This window comes from Panulirus ornatus, chromosome 68 (assembly GCF_036320965.1).
Source record: "Panulirus ornatus isolate Po-2019 chromosome 68, ASM3632096v1, whole genome shotgun sequence".
In the NCBI taxonomy this organism is placed as follows: domain Eukaryota; kingdom Metazoa; phylum Arthropoda; class Malacostraca; order Decapoda; family Palinuridae; genus Panulirus; species Panulirus ornatus.
This window is the reverse complement of record NC_092291.1, coordinates 23,125,988-23,153,455: the sequence shown is the minus strand read 5'-3', so window position 1 is coordinate 23,153,455 and position 27,468 is coordinate 23,125,988. Positions and strand designations below refer to the sequence as shown.

The 27,468-nt window shown below is 41.4% G+C and overlaps 2 protein-coding genes across 3 annotated transcripts in view; one reads left to right on the top strand and one right to left on the bottom strand.

Annotated features, from left to right (window-relative positions):
* LOC139747477 (acetylcholinesterase-like) overlaps positions 1–21,242 on the top strand; it is a 216,539-nt gene extending 195,297 nt beyond the window's left edge. Inside the window, exons 5-8 of one of the 2 annotated variants that reach the window (XM_071659845.1) lie at positions 51–203; positions 11,672–11,835; positions 14,064–14,221; positions 15,844–21,242. In XM_071659845.1, coding sequence (XP_071515946.1) covers positions 51–203; positions 11,672–11,835; positions 14,064–14,221; positions 15,844–15,959 — 591 coding nt within the window. In that variant the 3' untranslated portion in view covers positions 15,960–21,242. Of the gene's footprint in view, positions 1–50; positions 204–11,671; positions 11,836–14,063; positions 14,222–15,840 lie in introns of both variants that reach the window. The other variant, XM_071659844.1, reaches the window with a different exon arrangement.
* Positions 21,243–21,472: 230 nt separating this feature from the next.
* LOC139747360 (uncharacterized) lies at positions 21,473–27,176 on the bottom strand. Its single transcript, XM_071659567.1, has 4 exons — positions 26,988–27,176; positions 24,570–24,624; positions 23,793–23,990; positions 21,473–22,955 (listed from the first exon to the last, which is right to left on the bottom strand). The coding sequence occupies exons 1-4, from the start codon at positions 27,174–27,176 to the stop codon at positions 22,246–22,248; spliced, it is 1,152 nt and encodes a 383-aa protein (XP_071515668.1). The 3' UTR covers positions 21,473–22,245.
* Between the last annotated feature and the right edge of the window lie 292 nt (positions 27,177–27,468).

Sequence of the window (27,468 nt, the reverse complement as noted above, 5' to 3'; positions counted from 1 at the left end):
ATACCTCATGTCATCACATACCACTAACCACACTGCCCAACCTCCACCAGTATACGGACTGGGAGAACTTGGAGGACGGCTACTTGAACCAGAAGGCCGTGGCGGATGTGGTAGGCGACTACTTCTTCATCTGCCCCTCCAACCTCTTCGCCTACCTGTATGCGGAAGCTGGCGGCAAAGTCTACTATTACTTCTTCACACATGTGAGTATGGTTGGGTAAGCTGGCTCACCCAGGGTTCCCAGAGGACCTGGGGTGAGGTGTTTAGTGTCCTCGACATTCCCTCAGGGTTTTGCCAATCCACTGAGTTGGTCAAATCTACGATGATCAGGAGAGATGCAGATTCTTGTCCAGAGGACAAAGACTTCGCCAAGAGGAAGGCACGGGTGGGTCTTAGAGTCTTAACCAGGAAATGAAAAGTGACACTTTCTCTTCTTCAGGGAGGAAGCTTGGCTGACGACAAACAAAACCAGAAAGTCTTATAGTTCAAAGACGAACTGACGTAACGAGCTGAACCTGAATGAGTAGAGCTGAACTTGAACAAGGAAAATCTGTACTTTTACGTGTGACTTTTTCCATCTGTCTTCATCAACTTTCTGCACAGCTGCTGCCGACGGAGACTCCCTCGTTGCAGCCTTCCTTTAGCTCCTGCTTATTCCTGTAATATTTCATTTCACACAAGTCCTCCAGCTGGAGACAGTGAACTTAATCCAAATCCGAACATTTATAATCCCATTACCTACCTTGTTATCATGTTTTCCTTTTCTATTTTTTTTTTTTTTTTTTTTTTATACTTTGTCGCTGTCTCCCGCGTTTGCGAGGTAGCGCAAGGAAACAGACGAAAGAAATGGCCCCCCCCCCCCCCCATACACATGTACATACACACGTCCACACACGCAAATATACATACCTACACAGCTTTCCATGGTTTACCCCAGACGCTTCACATGCCTTGATTCAATCCACTGACAGCACGTCAACCCCTGTATACCACATGACTCCAATTCACTCTATTCCTTGCCCTCCTTTCACCCTCCTGCATGTTCAGGCCCCGATCACACAAAATCTTTTTCACTCCATCTTTCCACCTCCAATTTGGTCTCCCTCTTCTCCTCGTTCCCTCCACCTCCGACACATATATCCTCTTGGTCAATCTCTCCTCACTCATTCTCTCCATGTGCCCAAACCATTTCAAAACACCCTCTTCTGCTCTCTCAACCACGCTCTTTTTATTTCCACACATCTCTCTTACCCTTACGTTACTTACTCGATCAAACCACCTCACACCACACATTGTCCTCAAACATCTCATTTCCAGCACATCCATCCTCCTGCGCACATCTCTATCCATAGCCCACGCCTCGCAACCATACAACATTGTTGGAACCACTATTCCCTCAAACATACCCATTTTCGCTTTCCGAGATAATGTTCTCGACTTCCACACATTTTTCAAGGCTCCCAAAATTTTCGCCCCCTCCCCCACCCTATGATCCACTTCCGCTTCCATGGTTCCATCCGCTGACAGATCCACTCCCAGATATCTAAAACACTTCACTTCCTCCAGTTTTTCTCCATTCAAACTCACCTCCCAATTGACTTGACCCTCACCCCTACTGTACCTAATAACCTTGCTCTTATTCACATTTACTCTCAACTTTCTTCTTCCACACACTTTACCAAACTCAGTCACCAGCTTCTGCAGTTTCTCACATGAATCAGCCACCAGCGCTGTATCATCAGCGAACAACAACTGACTCACTTCCCAAGCTCTCTCATCCCCAACAGATATCGTAGAAGGGACACACTTCTGACGTCTTTATGCCCCCGATTTATTCATTGGGTGAATAATGTTCATATACTAGCTATATGTTATACAAATGAGGAAAACACGTGAAGCGAAGACACAGAGACAAGTAATATGGGAGAAAGGGTGTTCATATGTATCGGCGATGAGCAAAAGTGCTGGTGAGGAACACAGAAGTTAAAAGCAAAGTATCTGTACTTACCCAGGGAACACATAATGGAAGTTGCCATAAATGGAGTGAGAGGCAAGCGAATATGATGAAAGGGTATTTGATTACTTGTGATCGAATAGTCATTTCGCTGTTGTGGTTTCCATGGCCTATTTGTTGATATACCCAACTTCCAAACAAGTAGCATCGGTTCGAATCCTGCTGTCCTAAGATATTCTATGTGCTAATAATGTGCGCCTTTTATGCATGTGTTCTTTGTTGATATACCTCTGCAATTGACAGTTAATTCGGTACAGCATTGACTAACATTTAATGTGTACCTGACGGAAAATGACAGCAGAAGATGACCAAAGGAAATGACTTGCAATTGAATATTCGTTTCTCTATAATGGCCTCCATAGCCTAGTCATTAAGATGCAACAACACAACTGGCAACAGTTCGAGCCTTGTTGTGACTATTACACGAAAGTGCACTTGAGAACTTATCGTGTTTTATCTATATATATATATATATATATATATATATATATATATATATATATATATATATATATATATATATATATATATATCTTTCTTTTTCTTTCAAACTATTCGCCATTTCCCGCGTTAGCAAGGTAGCGTTAAGAATAGAGGACTGGGCCTCTGATGGAATATCCTCACCTGGCCTCGTTCTCTGTTCCTTCTTTTGGAAAAAAAAAAAAAAAAAAAAAATATATATATATATATATATATATATATATATATATATATATATATATATATATATATATATATATATATATATATATATGTATATACCGCCCTACATTGCACTACAACTACCATACCAAAAACTCCACAAGGATCCATCGCTTCTCGGTCCATAAGCTACACACCTCGACCATCCAACTGGCAAGATGCGATTATGCTTGAAATGAACAAGAGCTTTCCGCTACAGATCGGTTTGGACCCCACTGTGCCGACGTCTAATCAGATGTGCTACGTCTGTGCAATGGCTTACCATTTGCGTAGCGAGGACTAATCTGATTTAGTGCAATGTTGACTCAGACTAGATGAAGGTCTTTGATGCTAGCAGCTCGACCTACTGTCGGGGCTGAGCTGGGGCGATCTATCGATGGTGCACGTCGATATGTTTGCCTGCGAGGAGAGATGATAATGAATAATCAACTCCTTTTCATTTGCCATCTTCTGTTACGAAGGGAATCAATTTATAGAGGGCTTTGTAGGATAGTCATATGGAATACATTTCATTTTCCCTTGGTGCCGCATGTGGGACCCATACTTGCGACACTGTGTCAATGTCACACTTGGAAGGCGAGGATCATGAGCCACTTGGAAAGCGAGGATCATGAACCTCTCTATGCTCACGCGACACTGCCTGTGTTTAGAGAGTTTACTAACAGCAAAGCTAAATATGGACTGGGAGCTTAAAGTTCGCACGAGCAAGTCTATTGATTACGTGATCCAACAACGTCTACCTTAGAATTAACCTTGAATATCTGATTCATGCTCACGATATCATTAGCTGACGCGTTAGTAGTCTCAGGAGACATACAGAGAAGGCACTAGATAATGGAACTTGTTCTCTCTGAGGACACAGGTTCGAAGTAGAGACCCGACTCCTCCCTCAGCCTCACAGGAGCTGGAGAGGGAGGGAGTTGAGGATGAATCTTGCAGGGACATGGATGGGACGCCCGGCAGCTGGGAAAGGTCAGCCGGGGTTGTATACCCGATGAGGGAGGATATAACAGGAAACTAATATGTAGCGACAGTCGGCGACACGACGCATTGCACTGTTACGGAAATACAAGAACACAGAGAGAGGCATTTAGTAGGATCTGGGCTGGAAGTGTTGCCTCGCTAACTCTTACATCGTTTAGTTACGTACAAGGTGTGCCTTTTTCTTATTCGCTCGAAGGTCAAAGTTGATCTGACTAAATTTCAGTTTCTTTTCATATATATATATATATATATATATATATATATATATATATATATATATATATATATATATATATATACATATATATATTCCTATGAGTCCACGGGGAAAATGAAACATCGTTTCATTTTCCCCGTGGACTCATAGGAATATCTTAATCACGCTCAAAATTGTGATCCTTTACAATATATATATATACATATATATATATATATATATATATATATATATATATATATATATATATATATATATATATATATATATATATATGTATGTATGTATATGTATATATATTCCTATGAGTCCACGGGGAAAATGAAACACGAAAAGTTCCCAAGTGCACTTTCGTGTAATAATCACATCATCAGGGGAGACACAAGAGAGGAATATAACAGTCAGTTGATATACAGTCAGTTGTTATATTCCTCTCTTGTGTCTCCCCTGATGATGTGATTATTACACGAAAGTGCACTTGGGAACTTTTCGTGTTTCATTTTCCCCGTGGACTCATAGGAATATCTTGATCACGCGCAAAATTGTGATCCTTTCCAGTATATATATATATATATATATATATATATATATATATATATATATATATATATATATATATATATATATATATATATATATATATATGATTTTTCTAAATCCATCATGTTTTTCTCTGATGGCCGTAATCTATATCGTTCATCAGTTGTGGTGATAAAGCAAAAAAATAGGGGAAACGAACGTAAAAACATCGTTTATTACATTTTTCTTTTCCTTTTTATCTCTACAAATTGATTTCATTTCAGTTTTTACAGCAAGTGCGTACATTTCGCTACATAGTTAATCCGTGCTATCAGAGTGTACGATTGACTCTGTTCGTAGAGAGAGAGAGAGAGAGAGAGAGAGAGAGAGAGAGAGAGAGAGAGAGAGAGAGAGAGAGAGAGAGAGAGAGAGAGAGCCTTTCTGTGTTCGTAGTACTCGTTTTTTTTTTGTATTGTTGAAGGCCGTTTTCGATGTCCAGATTGAAAAGAAAAAAAAGGAATCCATCGTATTATATTTTTTCGTTTTACGAACGTCATGTGCACGGTCTGCCACGTATGACACTGGAAAAAGAAAATGAAAAATATAGTTAATCAGGTATTTTAAGAATCTTTATTATTTTTTTTTTTCCAAAAGAAGGAACAGAGAAGGGGGCCAGGTGAGGATGTTTCCTCAGAGGCCCAGTCCTCTGTTCTTACCGCTACCTCGCTAATGGGGGAAATGGCGAATAGTATGAAAATATATATATATATATATATATATATATATATATATATATATATATATATATATATATATATATATATATATATATATAAATACATATATATATATATATATATATATATATATATATATATATATATATATATATATATATATATATATATATATATATATATATATATATATATATATATATATGTATTTATATATATATATATATATATATATATATATATATATATATATATATATATATATATATATATATATATATATATATATATATGTATATATATATGTATATATATATATTTCTTTTCGTAGACCAGTAGGACGGTGCTTTGTTATATGTAATAATCCCCATGCGTCAGACCACGCACTTAAATCTTAGCTCTCCATGGAAAAAAAATAAGGCTGTAGAGGAACGTTTTTATTTTTTCAGGTAATATTTATTGGTCCACTTTTTTTGCTGGGAAGTATTTCTGCCCTGGATGTTAAAGATGCGTGAACAAAAGAAAGAAAAAATGAAAGAAGAAAAGATCGGAAAATAATATGAAGATTATATTACGTCGATTTTTAGATTATTCTCTCATATCTTCCTTATTTTCTTCACGCAAATGTAGTTTAAATTCATTTCTTATTTTTTCCTCATTGTACTCGAAGATACATGAGCCTTGGCAAATGATATAGCTTTACGTTATAGCTAGCGTTCTTTCTTTTGGTGTAGGTAACGGGAACATGATAATCTCATGAGCAGTTCCAAGGAATATAGTCGATTCATCTTAACTCCTCCCTTCACTCAAGACACACACACACACACACACACCTGGCTTCTTCTGTTTCCCCCGCTATTCATAACTACCTGAGTACATGATTATGTCATCCTGGGCCATCACGACTGATAACCTAAGCCTAGAGTCCGTGCTTTTTTGGGGAATGTAATTAAGCAGCTGATTTCATCTTAGGAAAGACTTACGAGGAAGACCTCAGTCGATGTGCTTCCACAATGTAGTGGTTAAAGTCTTTGATTCTCGTATGGATCCGCAAGGGTACGAAATCCTTGACAGGGCAGTCGGCTCAGCCAACCCATCTGTTCATCCTGCCGTGTTGGTTGGCTGGTCGATGAAGAAGCCAAAATGCGTGTATACAGGGGCCAGGCCTTCATAAACACTGATCAAGTATAATCCAACGCATCTATGATACGTGATATCTTTTTGGACGGATATTCGAAGCGGGTGCCACTCAGCGTGGTGGATGTGAATGCGCTTAATGAGTGCTATTTGTTTGCAAATTAATGCATAAATCTCGTTCAATGTGATTTGATGAGTTGCTTATATACACATCGGTGCCTAAAAGCTACTGAAAGCGCCTCAGGGGAAGTTGGCTATTTGCAAATTGACGTTCTGAAACTGATTGAAAGTCTTTTGATTACATTAATAGCCGAAGGAGACTCTGGAAACGAATGGTGTGTGTGTGTCGAAGGCCAGACTCTGACTGTACATGTGATACCCGGCCGAATATCTTCAGGCATAAATACAATGAATTATCATGAAATATTATAGGCCCAAGAAGATGGGTTAAACAAGGCCAACAGCTCCACCTTAACTACCTTACATCCTACAGTCGCTGATGTGTGTGTGTGTGCCGGCACTACTGCAGCGATTCACGATCTCACCAATCAGCATCAAGAAAAAGGGAAAAGAAACCTCAGAAGAAAGATCTGTATTTCCAGGGTCGTCCCTTAACCACACCAGAAGTGAAGGAGGGGAAGAGTCAGTCTCAGCGACTTGCCTTTACACGTCCTTCCATACTTATGAAGGCGAATCCATGTGATCTACTATTCTTCAATGTCACTCCCACTGCTCAAGCTTCTAAGTTTGGAGGCAAATCTCTGGCCTGGTTGATAAGACAGCTGTCTCACGAGTAACATCAACGGCCCAGGTTAGTACTACTTTCCTGACTTGGAGGTATAGCAGTGATGCTCGGAGCCATCTTACACCCTCAGTGTCAGTAGACTAGAAACAGCAGACGTCCAGGGAAGTACAACCCTCCTGACTTAAGAAAATAAAAAGATATGCCAAAAACCCATCTTGCACGCTCCGTGTTATTATTGTTGATCATATCAGAACTGTCACCTAGCAATTCTTAACATCATTTTATTGCATACACCGTACACATACGCTTTTGATTCTACGCTTCACACTCTCTCTCTCTCACCGAGTCTTTCTCGAATCTTTTCCTTTTTGTCCATTTTCCCTATCTATCCATATTTCTCATCAAGGGCCTCTCTCTCTATTCGTGACTGAAACCTTCGTTACAAAAAACTAAAATGATTAAAGAAAAGATGTTTCACTTAAGAGAGGTTACTTTATCAGGTAGATCGTCTTCATAAGATCAAAACAGAAAATGGAAAACGTTTAATGAGATGTCAGTGATTATTATCAGTAATATATATTATCACTGGGGATAGTGGGAGAAAGAATACTGCCCAGGTATTTCCTACGTGTCGTAGAAGGCGACATAGAGTGGCGGGAGTGGTTGACTGGTAAACCCCACTTGCTGTATGACACCTCCAAAAAGAGTAACAGCGCAAAGAACCAAGTAAGGAAAATTCGCTCCAAGACTTACTCATCCGTTCTTGACGCTACGTCGCTTGTACAGGAAGTGGCGAGCATTTATAAAAAGAAAAAAGGATAAAATACCGTCCATATTTCTGGAGCTGTGACAGCATGAGAGGAAAATAATATAGATGAAGAAGGCTGTCACGGACTTTGTTTGGGGTATTGTCACAGTAACAGACAGTTTATAACATGAGGATGTGACAGCTTGACATACCCTGTCGGTCGCCAGGAGTCGACCAGCTGCAAACACACACTTATCCAAATGAACCAAAGAGCGTCATACTTGTGGAACGCATCACCATATCTTATTCTTATATCAATATTTGTACTCGGAAAAATTATATACATAGAATGATTCAACTTTTCTTTTTCATCTATTTCTCATCAACACAATTACGATTTAAAAAAAAAAAAAAAGGAGATTGTTATTTCAATACCAGCTTCACCAGCTGTTGTATTTTAGAAGGTCATCATCTCCTTGTTGTTCTGTTAGCCAGACTCGTCCTCATGATCCAACTGTGTGACTCTTTCCAGTTAGGACCACCGCAACTCCCAGGACAAACCCTCCACAGAGCTTGAGGATCTCTCCCAAGACTCCCTCCCACCTCCACTCCAAGATCCCCGCACGTAAGAGACCGTCTCGCCTCCCGCACGAAATGGCTGTCCCACCTATTGCCCAGTGACTCCCATTGGACACGAACCACCAGCGACTCCCATTGGACACGAACCACCAGTGACTCCCATTGGACACGAACCACCAGTGACTCACATTGGACACGAACCACCAGTGACTCCCATTGGACACGAACCACCAGTGACTCCCATTGGACACGAACCACCAGTGACTCCCATTGGACACGAACCACCAGTGACTCCCATTGGACACGAACCACCAGTGACTCCCATTGGACACGAACCACATCACGTAGTTTGGGCCAACTATTGCGTCCTCCTAAGTGCCTTTGACAGCCCAGGACGCGAGGTGAAGCAGATTGAGTACCAACAGCAAGTTTGTAGTTATTACTTAAGAATCTTAAAGTTCTCTTCACCTGAATGAGACGTTAGTGTGTCTCTGAATGCATCTTGTCCGTATCCCTCGGCAAACACTGGTATAAGAGGACTGAACACCACTAATGCAGATCAGATTACTGTGTATCATACTTGAAGGTTCTCGTTATCCTGATTACGAGAAAACACACACTTGATCTCTAGAATGTGAATCATTGCCATTCTAGGTACCAGACTTTTGTAGACCAAGACACACGAGAGCAAAGACGTAACTAACATCGCCAAGAATGAATAAGTCTACAGAATGAATGGAGATTTAGATCTACCGTTTTCTCCAAATTCAGTCACCTTGAATCAGGAGACCACTCGTTCGTAAGAGAGATGAAGAACGGGAAATGGTCTGACCTCATGAGATTTGTTAAATTACCTTATGGACATATGTACTTATGGTACATATGTACAAGACTTTATATATATATATATATATATATATATATATATATATATATATATATATATATATATATATATATATATATATATATATATATATATATATATATATATATATATATATATATATATATATTATATATATATATATATACATATATATATATATATATATATATATATATATATATATATATATATATATATATATATATATATATATATATATATATATATATATATATATATATATATATATATATATATATATATATATTCATATATATATATATATTCATATATATATATTTATGTATATATATATTTATATATATTTATATATATATATATATATATATATATATATATATATATATATATATATATATATATATATATATTTATATATATATATTTATATTTATTTCATCCCTGGGGATAGGGGAGAAAGAACTTCCCACGTATTCCCTGCGTGTCGTAGAAGGCGACTAAAAGGGAAGGGAGCGGGGGGCTGGAAATCCTCCCCTCATTTTTTTTTTTTTCCAAAGGTAGGAACAGAGAAGGGGGCCAGGTGAGTATATTCCCTCAAAGGCCCAGTCCTCTGTTCTTAATGCTACCTCGCTAATTGCGGGAAATGGCGAATAGTGTGAAAAAAAAAGAATATATATTTATATATATAAAACAAATATGTATATATATATATATATATATATATATATATATATATATATATATATATATATATATATATATATATATATATATATATATATATATATATATATATATATATATATATATATATATATACAGAGTCAGTAAGTCTTTGAACATTTTGTGCTTCTGACGTTAAAGAGTCCTTGAGTTTCAAGAGCTAACAGAGTGGTATGAGAGCTGGTAGGCCGGGAGCTCTTGTAGAGTGGGCGACATCACGAACAAAGCAGCTGGACCATTTATAAGGTGTCCGGCGTGGCGGCTGTTGTCGCTCTTTTGTTCTGAGAGAAATGGAGGTGGATTGTTGTGGGGGTTTCCCCTGCTTCCTGTGCCTCCCACCTTCCCTCAGTTGGCTCTGTGGATGCATAAACACATGTGTTTGTCGTCGTCTTGAGGAACAGATCATCTTATATGTGTCATGTGAGTTTATGTGATTTCGACTTCAAGTTGACCGCTTCTTGAATGTATAATCATCCTGATACTGACGCATCTCACACTATCTTCAGCCAAAACATTCTCCCTCAAGAATCGGTTCCCTCAAGAGCTTTGCTAAAATCATAGAGAAGCCCTGTGCTAACATTGGCTCCCTCCTCCCGTACTTTGCCTCGGGTGCTACTTCGTCAGGAGCACCAAAGATAGTTGTATGAGCCAGTACCAGCAGCAGCAGGTGGAGGAGGAGGAGGCGGAGGAATAGGAGCAGCGTGCCTCCCATAGCTGTGGGCGGTGGAGGAGGGCAAGAGATATAGGGGAGGGCAGCTTTAGTACGCTCTGTTCTATTATTTGGTCTCACAGGGCGACCACCACTGTGCCGAGCTTCACTTTGTACTCTGACCTCCGCCTTCGACGCAACGAGTCCCCCCCCCTTTCCCCCGACCATGAAAAGCCTTTCTACTCGTGAATTATGACCTGTTTATATAGCTCAGTGATCTATCATCATTTGGCTGAACCTGGTGTACGTGATGCATCATAGCCACTCTTCATGCTCGTGTTCTGCCATTACCACTTTTTCAGTTATTCGAAGGAATGTTTTCACGTGTCGTACTGAATGCTGCTTTTCCTCACTGTCGCGTAGTTTTTTTTGTTTTTTTTCCAGTATCTTTGCTTTCAGTTGTAGTTTTACATAAATTTTCTTCACTTTTACGAATATTTGCGTATTTCACAGGCTTTGAATATTTCCTGAGTTTCTTAAGCAAAGATATGCATGGTTTTTTTTTTTAACATCCTTATTGATTTGATCTTTATCAATGGTGCAGAATAATTAACTATCCTAAATATTAATCAATTCTAACCGGGTTGACTTAGCATAATGGCTTACTTCTCTCGTTGATTTGCATAATTAGATCTTTTCCTCGTTAAACTCGTTTTAATACAAAGGTTCTCTGCGCGTCACTTCTGAAATTTCCTCATGGCTCTTCCTGAACATGTGCTGTGCTGCTTACGTGTTTAGTCTCTCTCATGTGACAGATCACGTGGTTAACCTGAGGAATACCCAAGCTGCTGAGGCGCGTGATGCACAAGGAGCTCTCTTGGTAACTAATATCCCATCGTGTCTAAAATTCCCAGTCCAACCGAATGTCCAAGAAGCTTGTTTAGGGTGTCGAATTCTCTTCCCTTACTCGTGGCTTGACCATGATGCGCTACAAGACTACAGTGTTGTTGCTTCATCTATTTTCAATGTTTCTCTTTCCTCCCCAGAGAACGTCGATCAACCCGTGGGGGGCGTGGATGGGGGTGCTACACGCTGACGAAATTGACTACGTGTTCGGGCTGCCCCTCAACAGGTCCCTGGGCTACTCCGAGATGGAGGAACAGTTCTCGCGAGATATAATGGGCTACTATAAGAGATTCGCGGCTACCGGGTACGATTATAGGTCTGGAATGGAGGGGGAATGATGATGATAAGGGAGTGTAGGGAAGAGGGCGTGTGTGATGTTACCGGATTCCACCTGCTCGAGGTTGCGCTCCGAGTGAGAAGTCACCTTTGGCGAGGCTTTATCACTGAGAGTACAGTCTCGTCAAAGAACTTCTTACTTCAAAGGAGTCTTCATTTCCCTGCTACTAGAAGTAGCGCTGTTTAAGGATGCAAGGAGTCCTTAGAAAGAGGTTCTTGTACAACCAGGACGCTTTCATAGAAATCGATGCTGAGGTAATCATAAGAATATATATGTATATATATATGTGTGGTGTGAGGTGGTTTGATCGAGTAAGTAATGTAAGGTTAAGAGAGATGTGTGGAAGTAAAAAGAGCGTGGTTGAGAGAGCAGAAGAGGGTGTTTTGAAATGGTATGGGCACATGGAGAGAATGAGTGAGGAAAGATTGACCAAGAGGATATATGTGTCGGAGGTGGAGGGAACGAGGAGAAGTGGGAGACCAAATTGGAGGTGGAAAGATGGAGTGAAAAAGATTTTGTGTGATCGGGGCCTGAACATGCAGGAGGGTGAAAGGAGGGCAAGAAACAGAGTGAACTGGATCGATGTGGTATACCGGGGTTGACGTGCTGTCAGTGGATTGAATCAGGGCATGTGAAGCGTCTGGGGTAAACCATGGAAAGTTGTGTGGGGCCTGGATGTGGAAAGGGAGCTGTGGTTTCGGGCATTATTGCGTGGCAGCTAGAGACTGAGTGTGAACGAATGGGGCCTTTGTTGTCTTTTCCTAGTGCTACCTCGCACGCATGAGGGGGGAGGGGGATGGTATTCCATGTGTGGCGAGGTGGCGATGGGAGTAAGTGGGGGCAGACAGTGTGAATTGTGTGCATGGGTATATATGTATGTGTCTGTGTATGTATATATATGTGTACATTGAGGTGTATAGGTATGTATATTTGCGTGTGTGGACGTGTGTGTGTGTATACATTGTGTATGGGGGTGGGTTGGGCCATTTCTTTCGTCTGTTTCCTTGCGCTACCTCGCAAACGCGGGAGACAGCGACAAAGCAAAATAAAAATATATATATATATATATATATATATATATATATATATATATATATATATATATATATATATATATATATATATATATATATATATATATATATATATATATATATGTGTGTGTGTGTGTGTGTGTGTGTGTGTGTGTGTGTGTGTGTGTGTGTGTGTGTGTGTACAGAGATTGAGGGAATAGATTCATTCATGTCTTGGATTATCTGTGATAATGCAACCATTGTTATAAGTTGTTGTATATTCTGACTCTAACCAGAGACACCAATGTTTCTGAGAATTATTCAAAGACAGTGCAAGTGGTAGTTTATATCAGTGACATGATGCGCTACAGATTGTAAAAGAGAGGGATAAGAGCAGTAACAATGACGCATTAGAGAAGTGACTAGTGGTGAGAGATCAGGTCAAAGCCAGCGAGAGGTCACGAAAGCCACAGAGAGGTATTAGGATATTATTTGGATGAAAGAGAGGTCAAGGTAGCAACAGTAAGAGGTCAAGGTAGTAACAGTGAGGGGTCAGAGTATTAACAGTGAGAGGTCAGAGTAGTAACGGCAAAAGGTTAGGAGAGCAAAAGTGAAGGGTCAGAGAAGTAAAAGCGAAAGGCGGAGGGAGCAGCAGTGAAAGGTCATGAAAAACAATGGGAAGGTTAGGGAAGTAACAGTGAGAGGTCAGGGAAGTAAGAGTTATAGGCCAAAGGAGTAACCGCAGTGAGAAGTCAGGGACATAACAGTGAGAAGTTAGGGGAATAACAGTGAGAGGACAGGGTAGTACCAGTAAAAGTTAAGGGGAAAACAGTGAGATGTTAGGGTTAAAACAGTGAGAGCAGGAATAGTGAGATGTCACATCAGTAGCAGTGACAGACTAGGGGAGTAAGACTGAGAATATTAAAGGAATCACAGTGAGATATTAACAGTGAAGAAACAGGATGATGACGTCAAGGTCCGGGTATTCATAGTCAGGGGTCATGTCGTAAACCGTGATAGAGGTCAAGTCAAGAACAGAGAGGTCAACTCTGTAACAGTGAGAGACTAGGAGGGGGAATTAGAGAGAGAGAGGGTGATGGTTTATCAACACTTAGAGTTGTCCAGTAAATGATGATAAAGAAACACCTATGACCTGATTATCAATTATGCCTTATGTTACAGACGACCGGTGGATGAAAGCATCAATTGGCCCTTATACACCCGGGAGAAGATGCAGTACTTCGAGTGGAACCCCGTCAGTAACAGCATCGGCAAGGGCCCGAGGGTCACCGGCTGTGCCTTCTGGAACGAGCTGATGCCCATCCTGAGGGAAAAGGAAGGTACTGCTCTGGGCAAAGAAACACAGACGCACACACTCATGTTCTGGACTGAGATCTGTGAATGAAGATATTACGGTATTGTGAGGGTGGAGGGAGATGGGTGTGTTGGATGATGTAGGGTTACCGGCGGTGTTGTGTGGATGCAAAGCATGGGACCTAAATAAAAAGGATGCGGAGGAAGGTGGGTGTGATGGGTTTGGGTGCTAGGGTATGATTGTCAGTGTGGGGAGGGTGGATCAAGTGGGGAGTGATGAGGTGAGACAGAGAGAGAGAAAGGGAGAGAGATGTGTGATGGTGGGAATGAATGTGAGGGGTAGCTTTTGTGGGTACGGTGAGGTCGTGCGGATGAATGGAGGGGAATGAGTGAGAAAAGGATGATGAAAGTGCGCGTGTCGGAAGTAAGTAGAGGGAACAAGGTGTTAGAGGATGGTATGACGGAGTAGGGAGGGCAGGCCGAGTTGGTGGTGAAGGAGTGGTGGTGGAGTGGAGGATGCTGTGTGGGATCGCTAGTCTGCACTTATCTGAACCTTCCATCTAATGGACCATGAATATCCACGGACGTTCTATTACTGATGATGTATACTATTCTCTTTACAGCTTCGTTTAACTCCATTTGTTTAGTTTCATCTGTTTCAATATCCCCACGTCTCTGTTCCACTGCATAAGTATTTATACTCTGAGTCTGTTGAACAGCCCAAAGGGAATCGCTCCTTCACCCCTTTCCCTCCCACTAATTTCATTACTTTCTGAACTCCGTGTTGTGGTCGTGGGCATATCCTTTTCTTGAACAGTATTTAGGAGAGTAGTTCTTAGTCTTTTTACCTGTGACAACCCATTCTGACCTTTTTGATGGTTATTGCGACCCCATCAATGAATAAAACAGCTCATTTATAGTGAAGTATCCATGAAAGCTTAAGGTAACTGAGGGAACTTGGGCATTTGAATATAGCAACAGAGCAAAAGAACTCAGGTTTAATAACCTATGTCGACTTTGGCATCAGAAGAGATAAGTTTTGACAGTTAACCCAAGAAAAATGTCTGGCAACCATAGAGTTGGGAATACCTGCTCTAGGACATCTGAAAAAGACACTTCTGACCTTTTCCACGTTACTTTCCTCTCTTTTCCTCTTGATACATGTCTTCTGAATCCTCTTAGTTAATCTGATCCTGTATTCATGGTCTTTGATTGTATTTTCAAATTCTCTAATATACTCTTCAGCCTGATCACACTTTTCATGATTCTTTATTTGACTCTTTTAGTTTCTTAGCTCAGGTATCTTCCTCCTCCTCAACACGAGGCGGAACTATCCTCCAGTCTCACTGGAAGAGGACGCAACGTTCTTCTTACCCTACGCCCCACCTCTCTTGCCACAGGGAGGCCGCTGCTGCTGTACCTGTCTTTTTCTTTACATCACTCCTCAGCAGCCAGTTATCTCATGGGGCGCCTTCAACGATTCCCACTCATCCCCAAATCGACACTTTCACACTACCATTCAGAACTCTTTCTTTCTCTCTGCAGAAGGAGACGTCATCCTAACCTTTAAGAACATCTTCCTGTCCCCAGAAGACACACTGGTACGCTGGTCATCAACCAAATACCTTTTCTTTTCTATTCCAAGCAGGAGGTGGCATATGCGAGAGCGAGATGCAGAAGGCACTGAACACGGCGACGCCCATACGAGCCAACTTGTTAGGACGGGTCTTCTCCTTGTTTACTCTATTCTATTTGAGCATCTAATTTGATTATGAGTTATATACTGTGTATATTTTGTAATTATTATATTTTACGAGTTATGACATTACGAGAGGATACGTTAAGAAGCTGTTGTGGGTAGTGTTCCCATTGTCTGACGAAAGTTAAAGGATGTAGCGAAATCTAAATAAATGTAATAATACAGCAAAGTCCAAGAAATGAAGCGGTTTGTATGAAAAATTGATTATGAGAGTTGTGAATGATGACGAAACTGACGTGGAGGACGATTATGAAAAGAAGAACAGAAGACATTATCGGAAGGAGAGAACCTTATACTTATAGAACTTCAAGAGACCTTATGTGGTACTACTACCTCAAGGAGGAGAAGTGAAGTGGTGTGAAAGAGACAAGCATTGCCACGAGGGACCAGAAGGGGACCTGATGAGTGTGTTCTAAACGATGTGAATCAGTGAACCTACAGGAATAGATGTGATGTGAAGGAAACTGTAAGACATAAGAGTAGAATTGTGGTATAATTGGGAAGTCTTGATATGATGACATGGTGAAATGAAGGACGGGAAAGTTTGGAAATCTAAATTGTATTCTGTTGAGAGGTAACCCAAGAGGAAGTGATTGTGGCAGTCCTTAGTAAGATTATTGAGAACACCTCAGGATACAGTTGTGTCAGGAACGTCTGCAAGTACAGGAGTCACACTCAGGCCCCCTGCCGTGGCGAGAGGTCTTGGTGACGACGATCTTCAGGTCCTTCAATGCCTCAGCAAGGACGAAGGTACAGGAACCTGGTGACGACTCTCGTCAGGTAACTCCAGCGCCTCAGCAAGGAGGAAGAAACAAGGAATCCGAAGCAAAATTGGGGGAGAAGTCCCTTGACAGGACCACCTCCCCAAGACAAGCAGAACGTCCACATGCCTTGAGCTATCACCCTATGGGAGGCACTGTTGGCATAAGTACTTGTGGCTCACTCTCAGGACTGTAGGCAAGCTGGTGTAAGTTTGGTCGGTGTCGAGGTTACTGTGTGTGTGAGTGTGTGTGTAGGCGCTGTACTTTTACGTGGATGTAGCACATTGAAAACCATTTTCTGTTCCAGCTGAAAAAGCTTAGAAAGATAGACTGCATTTGAAAAATAATGTTTGTCGACCCATTTTGACAGTGATACGTGTGAAGGCATGATGAAAGGGCGTTTGCAAAGTAGACGCCAGAACATTCACACACACACACATACCCACGTGTGGTGTAGTGGTTAGAGTCACTGAGCATGGTTCACCCACGGGCCCTCCTGCGTTCGAATTCTGGGGGCGGCTATTGGCCCATAGCCAACTCAGGTGTTCATCCTCGCCTCGAAGCTGGTCAATAAATGGGTACCTGGCCTAGGTTTAGATGTGTCTGTATACACATAAGAGTAGAAACATGGTACCTATGTAAGTTTAAGAGAAGGGGCAACATGCGTGCTAGACTCTTTCCCTGTGACACGCAAATAGTAATCACATACACAAGAGTGTCGAAAGACATCATACACTTACGAGAGTGACCTCAGCACACTCCCGCAAAGATGACATCAACACACCAGCACAGGCATCACACACCTGCGAGGATGATGTCACCACCATGATGTAAGGAAGACGTCGACCTACTCCCTCAAGGTGACATCGACTTACGCCCTCTGTAAGGATGGTTTCAACACATCTTCCATGAGGGTGACAGTACCGCGAAGATGACGATTGCGCACACTTACGAGAATGACGTCAACACACACTGTAGGTAGTATGATATCAAAGTATGTGTGAGAAGGTGATGCCGCTACAGAAATGGTGAGGTCAATACACGCGCACACAACAGCGCCGTCGAAAGACATCTACAGTGGAGGCATCAAGTAAACACATTTCTTACAAAGATCTCCACACATACACAACCACATCTTGGAAGATTGTGACAACATCAAACTCTGGGATAACAAGGAAATAAAAGGGAGGAAAAGATAATCATCGAAGAGCCATTTATACGATGTTGCGAATCAGGACCACACACACACACACACACACACACACACACACACACACACACACACACACTCACAAACTCACACACACACGCGCGCACACATGTTGAATATCAGCAGGATCTTGGAGTGCTTGATGTAGACACAACTTTTGTTCGTCTTGGAAAAAAAAAAAAAAAGCAATATATGCCAAATGTAATGCAAACACACTTTATTTAGACAGTGACTTGACACACTTGTGAAAAAAAAAAAAAACTCATACACACGTAAGAAAGGAATGGAATTAGATCAGTCGTGGAGATACCACAGATGCCATCAAAAGACTTATCAGGTGAGAATAAATGAATTAAAAAAAGACATACGGACAAATATAAGCTATGTTCAGAAACTTGTACCTTCATAAATCATTGTTCTTTGCATATTATGTTTACCTTAATATCTGTAATTTGTCGTCAACACCAACACCGAAAAAAAAAGTCTAAAGGAACATGAAAAAAAAAAACTGAAAGCTAAAGAACACGAACAAGAAATAAGCTAAAGGAACGTGACTGGTGTAGAAACGGCCGTAAAGTTGTAGAGAAACGATGCAGTAGCCTCGGCCTAACAGGGCTACCTTGCCGTCTTTCTGTCTCCCCCTCAGCACTACGGAAGGTTGGAAGCCTATATATCCAGGTTGAGAGGCTACAAAGACTTACTCCAAACAAAACAGGAGGTGTTGGCGGTCCAGTCCGCGGCCAGGTACTACGTCACAACCCTCAGAGCCGATCAGGTTTGGGGTGGATGTGTTTATGCTGGTGACGTGGTCCTTTGCTGTGAATTCTTAAGTTCTCAAACCCATCCGGTGGAGACTGGAGGATGTCATGTTTGATTTACCGTGTTCATTTTGTATATGTCAGTAGAGTTAAGTTTGAGATATGGGTATTTTCCAAAATTCAGGTTGTGTACATTATGTAAATTATTATGTTTCTGAGGCAAGAATGTGTGTAGCAGGCGGTGTAAGGACTCATATATAACTTCGTTTCGTAACGGTTGTGACTCTACCGGTGCATGTTATGATGTATAATAACTATAACATTTGATGACAATAATGTTAACGACGATATATGTGTATATATATATATATATATATATATAAAGAGAAAAAAAAATATATATACATATATAATATCTTTTTTCTTTTTTTTTCAAAACGTGTACTGATATATGACTCAGTGTTCTCAATAGATAGACGTACCATTTGTAAGATGTCGTCTTCTCTTTGGTTCAAGTGTAAAGTTATTGTGGACGTGATATGAGTTCGTTGTCGTCCTCTCTGGTGCTGGTCAGCCACAAGGCCTAGTCCAGCACACGACAGTGTCTGCCACCCAACCAGAGGGACGGTCTTTACATGTACTTTAAATGAATTTCTTTGGACTCTGCTGTTGTAATCGCCTGTGGGTAAACAACATGTATGTTCCTCTCACCCATATGTATTCTACCCCTTCCCCTCCTCCTCCTCCTCCTTACTCCCTATGTCGCCACATGTGTAAACTCTCTCGCCTCTTCACATGTGCGCTTCCCTCGTCCATTTCACACATGACTCTTGCGTCATGTGTGTTACCCCCTTCACGTGAATCCCCGAGTGAAAAGGTATTCGATCCTCAAACACCATCCACTTCCAATGACAGCAGGCCCTCGACACACACAACATGGACATAGCTTTAGATCTCATTAACAGACACCAGGCACTAGAATAACATCAGTATTGGCAATGATGATAATGAAAAAAGAAAAGCAGCGTGGAACATCTCTGTCTCCATTCGAAACGTTTCGAACAAAGCCAATCAAATTAGGATTCAGTTTAGAACTGGTCTTCACCAGATCATACAGATACATAGACATATATTTCTGGCCACAGACCCCCTCATTGCAATAGCATCACCTTGCAACAGCTACGCTATGGCTAATTTCCTGCATTCGCTTTTATTTTTCTTTCTTTCTTTCCGATGGTCAAATATAAACTCTTTCACATTCGGAACCGCATACCACGCTTCAGCAGAGAGTCAAAAATAAAGCCTCCTTTAGCTCAGATAAGCTTTCACTTTCCTTCTCAAAAATCAACATATGAAATATATTCTCTCTCTCTCTCTCTCTCTCTCTCTCTCTCTCTCTCTCTCTCTCTCTCTCTCTCTCTCTCTCTCTCTCTCTCTCTCTCTCGAACCAAGCCCCGTGTGAATGAACAGGGTGCTAAAGCTACGTCTTTGGCATGGGATAATCTGACACCTGCAGGAGTGTGGTAATAGCCGTCTATCCGACACAGGGTTTAGCTGACACCTGAGATTTAAACACAAAGCTTCTGACACGTGTAGGAGGGTGGTGTAGTCACATCCAAGGCACGGGTTTCTCACACCTGTATTAAGGTTCTGTAGCTGCGTCCACCACACAGGGTTATCTGACACTTGCAATACGGACATGTAGCTGTCCCTGACACAGGAGCGTCTTACACCTACGGTAGGATTGTTTAGCTATCACTGACACAGGGGTATCTGACACCTTCATTAGCATGGTGTAGCCTTGGAGTCTCTGAACACAGCGGCATCAGACACCTGGGATAAGGTGGCGGTGTTGCCTATCTTGCACTAAGCCTTCTGACTCCTAAAGCAGCATTCGTTTTCCACAATAATCACCACGCTTTGCTTCTCATCAAAACAGTCTACCATCGCTTCATATATATATATATATATATATATATATATATATATATATATATATATATATATATATATATATATATATATATACACTGTTAACTTTTTCTGCCCAGTCCTCATCCTTGTTAAGTGAGTATGTATGCATAAAGTGACATATCTGTTTCTCTTGTAGCAATTTCGCGTTAAACATTGTCTCATCTAGTGACTAGCATAGTCAGACACTAGTACGATGGTCCATCACTAGTTAGTTCACTAGTTGAATAGCTACTCCTGACACAGGACCCACACACAGCTTGGCAGACCCACCACTGGAACCCAAAGATGATGTTTCTTCAAGGAGTTCGCATTGTATAACCTCTGTGCTTCACGCCTGCTATTTAACCCCACTTGGTCACGGAGCCTGAAGCACAGATCTTGTGGAACATGTTCGAGTATAATAGGTTACCTGGTCATCGATCCTCTTAGATTGTTGCTCTTAACTAGTATGCTAGTGTGTAAACAAGACTAAAATGTCCTCTTTGCTCCTATGCCGCAGTCTTATGACAGGTGGGTCACATACAATGTTCTCGCTGCCTCCTACTGAACAAAAAAAAAAATATAATAAAATAAATACCACCTTTATACGAGCCTTTCTTTAACATAGAATGCCAACCCCTTGTTATGTGTGGGAGCATAGTGGCTTGCTGTATCCAGGTATGTAGGAACAGTGGCTTAATACAGTATATCAATAATTCTTTGAAAACTTTTTTTTTTCTTCTGAATGGATATCTTTACTCAAACTTCCTCACATACAATGAGTCCTGTTTTGTGATGAATATCAGCAAGTAGGTTATAAATGCCATCGCTGATACCATAACGTATATGATAGACGTTCAGTGTACACGTATGTATACATGTACATATACTTATGTACTTAGATACATATTCCATCTGAGACAATGGCATGATTAACATGTATGTATTTCGTTTTGACTCTTTATAATTACGAAACATCGCGTTCATTATTATTTATGATTAAGCTCGAACAGTATACTCCTAACTGCTGTTTTGACTATATTTTCTGAACTTACATAGCCAGCTTTCGCCCTTCTTCGGGCATCATCAGACTAATGGAATTAGATTTTACAAAACGTTGAAAACACTGAACATAATACTCTCTCTCTCACACACACACACACACACACACACACACACACACACACACACACACACACACACACACACATATAAACAGTGGAAACTAAAATCCTGGAGACAAATGTGACGTCCCTGACGGCGAGAGAAGTCGGAAGGGTTGCTGGTCATCAGATCTTACTGGTGGGGTTAGCTACCTGAGACCTTACTGTGGTCCTCTGATGGCTCGAGGGGTCACATAATCTCAAGCTTCTAAGACTTCACCATTTTGCTGGGTGTCCATCACCTGCTGTCATGTAGATACAGTACAGTGATCCCTTCTATGTGGCATTTAGGTGCACCATCCTACGGTTGTATTGCACGTCTTCAAAGTGAGTGTTTTACATTTCATCTCACACTAACATCCTCACACAGCACTATAAGAGACCACCCTGCAGATAGGTCAGACGTCAATGTCTAAATGTGGTCAGAGATGAATATTCTGACATAATCAGTCTTTCATGTCCGGGCACTCAACACACCTCATCCACATCTCGATTCTTATAAGTTTAAGGTTGTCGTAATACTCGGTGCCGGTGAGCCAGGCGTAACCTCGCGTCACCACTCGGTTGTTGAGTCTTTGCTGTTCCTCCTGGCTCATGATGTTGTTGGCCTCGCAGTGGCTGCTCGGGTTGAAGAAGGGAAGACAGTTGAGAGAAGTATTGTAGGCCAGTTTGCGGTCGTTGAAGGGCGCCTTCCACCAGTTGCCTGCCTCTCCACCTAAGTAGGCTCCAACACTCAGGCGCTTATCCTTGACGTATACCGAAGCGAAGTAAGACGCCACATGCACGTCGCCCTCATACACAAGCTTCAGCTTCAGCCTCAGGGAATTAGGTGGAGTATTTCGTGGTAGCGATTTCCTTGCCCTCCACAACAGCTGCCATCCTCCGTCACAAACGACGGAGAAGACATTTCTCTTGCCACGACCCCAGAGGAAAGTCTCTCCGCTGGTGTTGGCAGGAGTCTCCCAACAGCGGTTAGCACAGTGTTGACATCTGTCGCCCCAGCAGTTTGGGCGGCCACAAGAGTGACAACCTCCATGCGAAAAGCAGGTAGAGAAACATGTGCTAGGGGAAGCTCGGCGCCCAGCAAACCTCTCGTAAAAGAAGCTCCCTGTAAGGTCAGAAGGTGCCTGTTGCCTCAAGGGGAGAATGAAGGATTCTGTGTCACAAGGTTAGATGCTCTTTTAAATCTCTTTCTAATTCTAGTATCACGTCAGTGAAGCTCAAGGGAAATGTATACAGTTATATTTCCTAACATGTATTTCAACATATGGAATAGATAGGTGGAGAGAGAGAGAGAGAGAGAGAGAGAGAGAGAGAGAGAGAGAGAGAGAGAGAGAGAGAGAGAGAGAGAGAGAGAGAGAGAGAGAGAGATGATATAGTTTCCATATACAATTACATTGCTGATAAAGATTGTAGTCTGGTCTTTGTTCCAAAAGAAATGTCAGTCAGACTCACCCCGCGAGTATAACAGAACGCTGTTATTGTTTTGGCATCGGTTGAGGGAGCTGAGGATGCAGGTGAGCGAGTCTTGCCGAATGAGGAAGGAGGAGCACTTGGACGAGGCCAGACACAAGTGGCTACACTCCAGTAGTCTTTCTTCCCTCGACATACTTTCTGCCCACGGAGACACCTAACTATCATCCACAACATTTGAAAAGTGACACTTGATAATATTTCATTGTCTCATGATAAACATTTAAATGACCCACAGTAACCTTTTTCATATCTAGATGCATACATGAAATGACTATCTTAGATGACATGAATGATATATCATATAGGGCTCCCACAAACCTTGTACATTTGTACATTTGCATTATAGTAGCATACTGTGAGGAGTTTATATATATGTATATATATATATATATATATATATATATATATATATATATATATATATATATATATATATATATATATATATATATGGGAAGTCCTCTAAAAAATCTTTTTGGTAAATAATGGAGAGAGACGTAAAAGGCGTCTGACCTACTGCTAATCATTTCCTTCTTTGAGATCAGGTAATATTTTTGGAGTCCTCTGGGGAAGATGTTCTTATACGCTGGGCCGCTGACGAAGAGCGCGCTGTTGGTAGTGATCGCTGACCACACCTCCCAGCCAGCGCACGCCAATACTAGCAACCTTCCCCACATCTTCAAGACGTTGCTCCTCTGGGTGAAGATCTGTTGGTCTGGGGGAAGTTGAGAGCAAAATGGCTGTGATAAGTGTGTGTGTGTGTGTGTGTGTGTGTGTGTGTGTGATGGAAAGGTACGTAATGCTGGTGGTCCACATACCCACAGCGATGGCTCAAGTCATCGTTAAGTCTTGGTCGCGTTTTCATGGATTCGAAACTGTAATGATGGAGAAGAATGCCTCTGTTCCCGTAACAGGAAACCACTACCATCTTATCTTATACTGAAGAATTATTTTTACCAATGAATGCCATCCTGTGAATGGAATCATTTAAGTGCAGTTTGACAGTAATTTTAATGGTTGGAATAGTGATTATAGATAGATTTCTGTCTGAGATACATGTGCACTTAATTCAGCTCACGTTTTTTTCTCACAAATATTAGATTTAAAAACTATATATTACAGCGTCAACATGTTTTTTTTTTTGAACTTCTAAGTATAACACAGATGAAGTTACCGAATATCTGAAGTCTTTAAAAGCTGATGGTTAGCCCACCCACCAAAACACCTCCAACACTCAGTTCACCGTGAGTCGTGTGTGTGAGAGTGAGCAACACCGTGGCCCAGGTGCACTTACCACTTATGACAAGGTCAAGACGCTGTGTCAGCAGCTGCAGGTGGTTCGCCGAGTGCTGCAGGTAACCACAGAACACCCAGCTTTTATACCACACCCTCACACACACACACACACACACACACACACTGAACAGACGCCCCTTCCATCGGGCTACAGAACGGTGGGTCGAGAGTGGCGCCTGATCAGGGCGGAGGGTTCGTGCAGTACTATAGCGACGTACTCGTTGGTGTTTGAGGTATAGTGCTCCTCTGCCACCCTTGTGAGACAATGTCTGGTGCCTGAGGTAGAGTGGAGGTAGTTAAACTCTTGACCGCCCTTTTCAGTATGTCACTTGCAAGAAAAGTCCAGAGGATTGGAAGTTTGCTAATGTAACACCAATATTCAAAAGGAACAGAACAGGGGTCCAAGTGAGGATATTCCTCCTAGGGCTCTGTCCTTTGTTCTTAATGCTACCTCACTAACGCGGGAATTGGTGAACATGTATGAAAAAAAAGAAGAAAAAAAAGAATATATATATATATATATATATATATATATATATATATATATATATATATATATATATATATATATATATATATATATATATATATATATATATATATAGCGCAAGGAAACAGACGAAAGAATGGCCCAACCCACCCACATACACATGTATATACATACACGTCCACACACGCAAATATACATACCTATACATCTCAATGTACACATAAATATACACACACAGACATATACATATATACACATGTACATAATTCATACTGTCTGCCTTTATTTATTCCCATCGCCACCCCGCCACACATGGAATAACAACCCCCTCCCCCCTCTGGTAAGCGAGGTAGCGCTAGGAAAAGACAACAAAGGCCACACTCGTTCACACTCAGTCTCTAGCTGTCATGTAATAATGCACCGAAACCACAGCTCCCTTTCCACATCCAGGCCCCACACAACTTTCCATGGTTTACCCCAGACGCTTCACATGCCCTGGTTCAATCCATTGACAGCACGTCGACCCCGGTATACCACATCGTTCCAATTCACTCTATTCCTTGCACGCCTTTCACCCTCCTGCATGTTCAGGCCCCGATCACTCAAAATCTTTTTCACTCCATCTTTCCACCTCCGATTTGGTCTCCCACTTCTCCTCGTTCCCTCCACCTCTGACGCATATATCCTCTTGGTCAATCTTTCCTCACTCATTCTCTCCATGTGACCAAACCATTTCAAAACACCCTCTTCTGCTCTCTCAACCACACTCTTTTTATTTCCACACATCTCTCTTACCCTTACATAACTTACTCTATCAAACCACCTCACACCACATATTGTCCTCAAACATTTCATTTCCAGCACATCCACCCTCCTGCGCACTACTCTATCCATAGCCCACGCCTTGCAACCATACAACATTGTTGGAACCACTATTCCTTCAAACATACCCATTTTTGCTTTCCAAGATAATATTCTCGACTTCCACGCATTCTTCAAGGCTCCCGGAAGTTTCGCCCCCTTCCCCACCCTATGATTCACTTCCGCTTCCATGGTTCCATCAGCTGCCAGATCCACTCCCAGATATCTAAAACACTTCGCTTCCTCCAGTTTTTCTCCATTCAAACTTACCTCCCAATTGACTTGACCCTCAACCCTACTGTACCTAATAACCTTGCTCTTATTCACATTTACTCTTAACTTTCTTCTTTCACACACTTTACAAACTCAGTCACCAACTTCTGCAGTTTCTCACATGAATCAGCCACCATCGCTGTATCATCAGCGAACAACAACTGACTCACTTTCCAAGCTCTCTCATCCACAACAGACTGGATACTTGCCCCTCTTTCCAAAACTCTTGCATTCATCTCCCTAACAACCCCATCCATAAACAAATTAAACAACCATGGAGACATCACACACCCCTGCCGCAAACCTACATTCACTGAGAACCAATCACTTTCCTCTCTTCCTACCCGTACACTATGTATATGCACTATATATATGCACTATAAATATATAGTGCATATGAACGCACTCGAGTTAGTATATGTTGGTAGGTGTCACTGATATGAATTACCCTCATGAACCCGCCGGATACAACACAACACAACCCTGCCAACCATGCATTAGGCTCCTCATGACCACTTTTCTTCGTGACGTCTCAAACAGGCCATACGTTCCAGAACTGATGACTCTGAATTCATTGTTGTTTTCCCCTGCCTCGAAGAGCACTTACTCACTGCTGTGAGCAAACACCAACTCAAATAATACATTCTTTCTCTCACTGATTTTTTCTCAGTGGCTTTTGTATCATGACTCTCCAATCGCCTCAATGAATGCTTTCTTTAGCATACTAAGGTGTAGAGTACGTGATAAACCTGAAAGAGGCATTTGTACCTTCTAGTCACAAGCGTGACGTACAATGGCTTCGATCTGGTTTATAGCTCTACCAAATATATTAACCTGCGCCACAAGGAGTGCCAAATTGCCAAGGGCCATATACCTAGTGAGAATGTATCTGGACTTATGATTATTCTTAACACTCGAAGAATGTCTTGAAGGATTGCTCTGGGTGTAGGCTGTCTCGACCTTGATGGCTTTACTGATCATGGTAGCTGATAAACACACAGCCCAGGTAACCAAGCAGCTAACTTGATCTAAATCCAGCTGAGGTGAAGATTCAGAATAATGTTAGCTACATTTTCTTCGTTTAAAGTCTGTCGCAAGTTATAGTTATAATCTTTCATCGTTGGATACCATACACTTCCTCATCTATTACGTTGGTTTGTATTCTTTTTATATGATATCCAGTATTCTTGGCCCAATACAGATTTCTATATAAGGCACAATATAAAAAAAAAATCAATAAATAAAGAACATTCTTCGAAAAACCAAAACAGTA

Excerpts from the sequence above, each read along its gene's own strand:
- LOC139747360 (XM_071659567.1), bottom strand. The coding sequence starts at position 27,176 with ATGATCAGTAAAGCCATCAAGGTCGAGACAGCCTACACCCAGAGCAAT. Across the intron at positions 24,625-26,987 it reads TAAACCAGATCGAAGCCATT|CACTCGGCGAACCACCTGCA; the intron begins GTACGTCACGCT and ends GGTTACCTGCAG. Across the intron at positions 22,956-23,792 it reads AAAGAAGGAAATGATTAGCA|AATCCTTCATTCTCCCCTTG; the intron begins GTAGGTCAGACG and ends CTTGTGACACAG.